The following is a 7,622-nucleotide window of genomic DNA, read 5'->3' as shown; positions in this document are numbered from 1 at the left end:
GTTGTGGTTTACCAATGTAATGAATTATTTCTTTTTAAATTATTTGGATAAATATCCGACCCTCAAAGGCAATTGTTAGCGCCCCCCCCCCCGAACCAAAATCCTGACTATGCCACTGTCTCGAGAATTTTAAAAGCTTCTTAAATAGTCCGAAAGCCTCCAATTTGTATTTAAATCATTTGACAAAAGCTGTACTATTTTATAGTGTTATTAATAACATACTGGGAATGAACTTGTTTTGACGGTGACACTACACCCATAACGGACAGACAAACCAGAAATGTTTGTCTATGAGCTGGACTCGCACTTCGTATTCGTTGAGGGATGGAGAAAGGGGGATAAAGTTGTTTCTATTTCCAGCGAAGAGTTTTTCTCTCTACCTAAAAAGTTCTATCTCAACACAGCTCTCTTTCATGTCCAGCTTTTGAAAAATAAAATGGCCATTTTACGCGCACGCCACGCCCCCCCCCCCCTTACTTCTCAAAAATTCAGGTTTACCGAGAAAGTGGGCATTGTTCTTCCTCTCACGCGGAGGATGGCCCAGCCTGAATGCGAACACGGGATATTTTACGAAATTCCTCTCTTCCGAATATGACACAATAGCTCGGTCTCGTAACTCGAAAACCGTGAAGAAGTAAAGCCGTTAAATAATTTATACCACATTAAACGCTCAAAAATACTCTCGTTGAGAATAACAATCCCAAAAAATACTCGAGTCTCGGAAAAATCTGCCAGGCAGCGCGATGCTAATGCGGTCGCTAGAATATGATAGGATTATCATCCAAAACTGAGAACTCAAAAGAGTAAAAGATATATTATTAAGTTGTAATTAAAGGGACAATTACGCTAAACCTTTTGGATAAAAAGATTAAATAGTAATTTCAAATGTCTAAATCTTACGCACCCATACGGAAGAAAAATTTCTGTTTACACGCGAAGCAATACAATAAATTCTGTTAAAGGGAATATAACCTCTTGTATTTCTGTCGCCATCCAAGGGTTCCGCTGTAGGCCGTTCCCTCCCTTGGCTTTAAACTTTTCAGCGTTGCTTAGTGATTTACTGGAGAGGTAATCCAATAAATTAGGGGGTCTTACATAAAGAACGCCTTGGAGGTTATATTCCCTTTAAGGTTTCTTCGAATCTGGTCCCGTGGCGTGGCCAGGGAGTGGGTGGTCACAGGAGGTACGCCCCGCCCCCGAAATGTATGGTTGCATGTACAATTTTTATTAATTGCGCGCTCCCCCGAACCGCAATCCTAGCTACGCTCCTGATGCAGCGACGCTATTAAGTTTTAATGTTACCCACTTATTAATTAGGATTAATTTTTCAAATAACATTGGTGACATCATGCTATTTATCGCCATGGACACTGTATATAGCCAGATTGGTTTTCTTAACTATCGAAAACGAAACGAATATTCCCTGGCAATGAAATTTGTCGACCTATAACCAGGGGCAACAAACCTACTTTATTTTATGGGAAATCTCTTCAAAATAATTTCAACATTTTTCGCTTTTTCTCCCAAAATAAATTTATCCGTTTTATCTTGCTCGGTGTTATTTAATAAAATATACTAACCATATACTTGTATTTCTCTAATAAAAAAAATATTTAGGCCGAGGATAAATATTGTGTGTGTTTTTTTTAAATCGACCGTCTTGGGATCAAAGATGTCGGGGAAATGATGTGTGAAACTTGATTACATTACCGAAAGTGACGCTTTATCGTGACGAATCGGCTGTAGTTTCAGGTTCAACTAGCAGAACCATTTCCGAATTCAAGAGTATGAAATTAGTTTGTTAAGATAATTAGTCACGCACATATTTAGGCGATTGAAAATTGAATAAATTAATTTTTCCCGAGAAATTTCAGGAAATGTCGAGGAAACGTTTAACGCATGAGGAACTGTTCTCGAGGTAAAAAGTGTCAGAAAAAGTTGTTTATCAATGTTTGAAATGTACAGTCTAGAATTTTAATAAAACGTGCGCGTAATTTGAAGAAAGGTTGACGGTTATCGTCGTTTCTAGCCGCTTTTCAAAATCTGGTTTGAACACGGACACTCACCCAAAAAAAATCATCCATCTATACCATTATTTAAATTAAAAAAAAATGGAATTGTCATGAGTTTTTTAAGTTGTATCCTTCCAGAGAGCTCATTATAACCAAAAGAATAATAATAGGATTTTATTGTACTGGAACTACCAAGTTGATACACTTATCGGACCCTGTATCTTGTGTAATAATAAAATAAAACTAATCAAAACAGTGGCGTAGCCAGGATTTTGTTTCAGGGGGGGGGGAGCACGCCATTGAAAAAAAAAGTAAAAAAATTAAAATATTTGTACATACGACCATACGTTTCGGGGCATGTGCCCCCTGTGCCGTCCCCCTGGCTAAAGGTCATTGGGTCGGAATGAAGTTCAAAGCTAGTTAATCCGGCGTCGTGATGAAGCGACATCTGTCAAGACAAGGAAGCCGAGACCGAGGGGGCATTCAGAACATGCGTATTTCTATCACCTTTAATCAATGTTTAAACGCATCACTGTCCGCTTTCCAAGAAAGCCGTTATTACTGGAAAGATATATTAGTTTTCACTGAGAAACTAGGGAGGGGTTCAAACTTGGGCCCAGGTAAATAATGTAGAAAATTAATCTTCTACATCCCCGTGAAAAACGAATGTAGATTCTCTACTAGTTTACTAGAAGCCTTCCAACGCAATTGGCGAAATCAAAATATTTCAATGGGTTTCTATAGAAAAGGAAAGTTTCTAAAAATTAGAGCAGTGGAAGCTATTTGGCCAATGACATTTTAAGTTTACACATCTAATTTCCTTTTACGAATGATATCGCTAATGATAGTCTGTGGCCGAATGATTGCCTAATTGGACGTTTTAAAACCGGAAACCAGTCACTACCTAATCCCTTTAGACTTTAGTTGTGAAAAATTCGTCCACAGCCTGGTCCAAGCAGCAAGCGGCTACACCACTACCATCTTCTTTGACTGTTAAGCAGAAGTAGTGATCGAAATTGGTCCAAAACTGCATAGGTATGAATACTAGCTGCAACGCGTTTAGAATATTTTGTCAAAGCATTTAACAAACAATGGCTTCTTCGGAAAAAAAGCTGGCATTGGAGATTTATCGGGCATTTTACCTGGCAGTTATGTTATCAGTCCTTAACCACGTTATGATATATGTTGTCATTGGCGAAACGGATAATTATCTGTTTTCAATAGAGTAGTTTCAGTTCGTAGCTTCGGCTATGGCCGCCATTTTGTGCGGGATTTTTTCTCTATGGGAAAAAGCATAGGTGACGTCGTGTCACGTGATACTGAAATCACTGTATAGACAAGTTAAACCAACGCAAAACTTGTAGGAGGGTACTACACTCTTACAAGTTTTCTAGGGCTGGTAACCCTTTAATTGATAAATTAATGTATTGGATACCATTGAATTTCATTAGCGAACGCAAAAGTTTCTTCTTAGCCAACTATTCACAACCGAAACGAGTCTAGGTGGCGTAACCATAGAAATCTCATAGGTAACTAGAATGCTGCCGCCTACGGCCGAGCTTGACGCCAGTTCGACTTGATTCTTCAGCCAATGATAGGCCGTAGATTGGTTCTGCCAAGGAGGATCTAGCTGCTATTCAATGGCGAACCAAAGGGGGCGCAGCGATAGCTTTCGGTAGCTAATATCAGGAAAATAGGCGTAACAGCGACTGCACAAGTATGACATTATTACAAAAGCGGCAATAGTTGAATACTTTTCGCCTTTTTTCATACTGAAGGTGCTCTTTAAACCCTAAAACGAACTATTCATCTGTACCGGAACTGAGAATTACTCTACACCATAAGCTATTAGTCTGTTCCAGGATTTTAGGGCTACCCTTTTACTCCTGGGAATATATTTTTACCCCACTCTAAACTATTCGCCACCATGGAATCTGAGTAAAATGACGTCATAGGGTTACACTTCTTACCCTACTCCGAAATTCTAGAACATAGCGAAATATATCCACCTAATATTTGAAATACAGCTGACACTAACTCTTTAATTTTTTTAAATGGTAGCTCCTTGAGATACATTCGCACATACATAGAATGAGGTACCCATTTTTTAATGGGGAGAGGAATCTAAAGAAGCATTTTAGATTTTAAGGGAGAAGAAATGTTTCTGTATTAATTCGTACAAGCTTAACCTGTCTAATGAAATACGTTGAGACAATGGTTATTTGTTGCTTTTAATGAATAAGTCTTTCCTCGCATCAATGGAGGTTGCATATCCTCTATCCTCTAGTATTTCTGTCAACCTACTTATTTGTTTTAACATGCTTAGTTGCTTATTGCAGTTTTAACATTAAAAATGCTGCAATTGGTTTATTATAAACCTCTGGGATCCAAAGGAGATTAAGTGTTAGAGATTATATTCCCACAGATCTTTTAAGAATGAAGAAAATTAAAACTAATTTTGATTCAAATTGGGGTTTAAATTAATAAATTTGGGCCAAAATGGTGCAAATGCCAATGGCATTGTCATAATGACTAAATTGGGTTTATAGAAAAATTTAATTTACAATTTACAAGTGTTCACACCATACAAGTTACCTTTAACTTTGTACAAAGAAAAAGACAATTGAAACTAAGCCAACTGGGTCACAAACGCGGTGGCCAACAATCTTTCTTTATATACAGGCGACTGCCCAATAATTTAATAAACATATCCTGCTTATGATTTTCCAGCCAAATATTAGACACGTGGCATTTTACTTTATGAAAATACTTCATTATGTTTTAAGCTCATTCTTTATACTTAAATTTTAAAATAGATATGGCCTAAAATGATGGATTTAAGTAACACATTTAAATTAACTAAAACTATGTGCTAAGCAAGGAGCTCTCCAAACAGCTGATGCATGCCCACTCCGGCCACAGGACATTGCTGGAGCTTCTATCCACGTGTCAGTTCTTTGGTCATAAACTTCCATTGTACTAAGAAAATCACTTCCATCATAGCCACCTATATTTTCAACGAAGTTAAAACGATAATATGAGACTTCCGTAATAGCAAAATTTAATTGACTACAGTTACAAACCTAAAGCGTAAATTTTATTGTCCAAAACTGAGACGCTTAATGCACTTCTAGGCGAATTCATACTGGCCACAGTTTCCCATTCATTGTTTTCTATATCGTAGCGTTCCACGGAATTAAGCTGCAGTTTTCCATCATATCCTCCAACAGCATAAACGTAATTATCCAATGCTACGACTCCTGGTGCAATTTTTTTTTAAGAATGTAGAAAAAATTTCAATTGTTTTATTTCTTACCAGCTCCACTCCTGGTCACCTTCATACTAGCAACATAAGTCCAGGAATCTTTTTCAGGATTGTAACACTCAACTGTGTTTAATCTAGACATGCCATCATAGCCACCAACTGCGTACAGCAACCTTTTAACCACTGCAACTCCAACGCCTATTCTTGGGGAATTCATGCTGCAGACCATTGTCCATTTATCTTCCATGGGGTCATACCTATACAGAACGACAATTCAGAACAATTCTATAAGAATTAAAAATTTAATTTAATCTTACTTTTCTACAGAATTATGATGCTTCGCTTCTTGGGATCCGCCAACAGCAAAAAGCTGACAGTCTAAAACCGCGACTCCAACACGATTTCTCGCACATAACATGTTGGCACATGCTTTCCAAGAGTTTGAAATTGGATCGTAACAGTCTACAGCATTTGAATCTTGATTTCCATCTGGAGAATTATTCCTTCCACCCACAACGTAAAATTTTCCTTCGATAAATGCGCCAGCTAAACCACTTCGTGGACTAGGAAGATCCGCTAATGGGAACCATTTCTTTTCGTGGGGATTGTAGCACTCCAAATTACTTAAAGAATGTCTTAAGTAGCCACCAGCGGTGTATATTACGCAAGGAACTTTTGGTGTTCGCTCATTGCATGGATAAGATCTTCTGAGAGTCAGATCCTCATTAATAAGAAAAATAAATTAGAACCATCCTTCACAATCTAATATGCTAAATCCCGAAAAATACCTGTATAATTGTGCTAAGATAATCACAACATTGAGGTGTATTTTTAACAATATCACAACACTGAATCTGTTCATTTAGAAAGCGTGGAGTTAGGAAATGACATCTAACTGCGTACAAGATATCAGCCATTTTTGGACAACGCTTTTCTGGTTCGTGTTTGACCCAACGTAAAACAGCATTGAAAACTTCACTTTCACTGCGAACATTCAATTCATCACGGCGAATAAGTTGAACTAGTTTACAAGAAGACAATGCCAAAAATTCTTCTCCTTGGGATATCTATTGGAATGGTTTTCAATTATAAAACACAGTAAGATGTTTCAAGTTGTATGACATACCTCACTAAAATGGTCATCTATAAACTGGTTTGCTCTTTGAAAGAATTGCGTACACCCATGTTGCAGTGCAAAATCAGCTATGCCAATCACATTTGATGGGTCCAACTGTTTCTCCAAAAACTGACAACACGCATCTATGATATGATTAACCTGAAATAAACCATATAAATAAAATGTTCCACTACAACTAAAAGCAATTAAAATCTTTTAAACCTGAAACATAGTAGCAGCTGGTAATAAGTTACAAACAGTCATTTCTTCAACTTTAACTTCGCCAGTATAAGCAAAACGTATAATAAGTGCCATTGTTAATGGGCATACACCTTGAATATTAATTGATGACATATTTGACTCTTTTAAACCACTAGTGAACATTGCCTAAAAATTTTGGGTGAGATTAAACCCAGGAAACATGCGGAATTAATGTGCTAATAAAATATTACCTTAAAATAGGGACTAGCAGCGGCCAACACAATCTTATGAGCATGAAAAACTTCACTGCCTACGTGAATTTCAACATCACATAGCTTTTGGTGACACCTTAAAAGGGACATTACCTCCAACGCTTCTTTCGGAAAAGTGCTAAACTTAACAACCAACGAATCCTCATCATTGTCATTTGGTGGTCTTGGTCGAAAACATTCTGGACGCGGTTGACCCACACCATGGCAACTTCTGCATTTATCACCCATTAAAGAATGATTGTACAATACACGAATGCAATTACGTTTACGCGTTTAATTTGCCTACGAGCCGATAAACATTAAACTTATAGCAGCTGCATTATTGTTGAATGAGATTTTACCACTAAGCCTCGGTTGACGTTTAAGGATGTAAAAATCATAAATACTGTCCCACTTTTATTGTACTACTTAGTCCTTATAAAGTTATTCTTAACAAAGCTAAAACTAGAGAACTTTAAATTTCCAAATTTAACATGATTTTCGATGCTTAACACTCTAGTAATATGTCCCGAATTACAGCGCACCTCTCGCATTTTACTTCCAAACCCGACTGTAATCGTAAAATGGCGGAAACTCTGCTCTTTAATGAACCTACGTAAAAAAACCCTCTTTCCTCCCCCCCCCCCCTAGAATTAGAGTCGTTGGCTTGGTTGGCTGGGACCAAAGTGACTTGCAAAAAGGAAATTTAAGGTCAGATTTCTGCCTATGCTGTTTGCTATCTGTAATATTCGCATAACACAACATATATTACGTTT

At 37.5% G+C, this 7,622-nt stretch overlaps 1 protein-coding gene across 2 annotated transcripts; it reads right to left on the bottom strand.

Annotated features, from left to right (window-relative positions):
• Positions 1–4,551: 4,551 nt before the first annotated feature.
• LOC149947447 (kelch-like ECH-associated protein 1) lies at positions 4,552–7,438 on the bottom strand. Of its 2 annotated transcripts, none has more exons than XM_090172011.1 (8): positions 6,847–7,438; positions 6,617–6,781; positions 6,404–6,553; positions 6,066–6,344; positions 5,595–5,998; positions 5,329–5,534; positions 5,096–5,269; positions 4,552–5,019 (listed from the first exon to the last, which is right to left on the bottom strand). In XM_090172011.1, exons 1-8 carry the CDS (start codon positions 7,093–7,095, stop codon positions 4,868–4,870), a joined length of 1,779 nt encoding a protein of 592 aa, XP_090028137.1. In that variant the 5' UTR covers positions 7,096–7,438; the 3' UTR covers positions 4,552–4,867. The 2 variants fall into 2 exon arrangements, with proteins under 2 accessions (XP_090028137.1, XP_090028136.1); XM_090172010.1 differs by having other exon boundaries at positions 5,096–5,272; positions 6,847–7,436.
• Between the last annotated feature and the right edge of the window lie 184 nt (positions 7,439–7,622).

This window comes from Leiobunum rupestre, chromosome 4 (assembly GCF_980474605.1).
Source record: "Leiobunum rupestre chromosome 4, qqLeiRupe1.1.hap1, whole genome shotgun sequence".
Classification (NCBI taxonomy): domain Eukaryota; kingdom Metazoa; phylum Arthropoda; class Arachnida; order Opiliones; family Sclerosomatidae; genus Leiobunum; species Leiobunum rupestre.
Note: the sequence above shows the minus strand (reverse complement) of the source record. Positions and strands in the feature narration are given on the sequence as shown.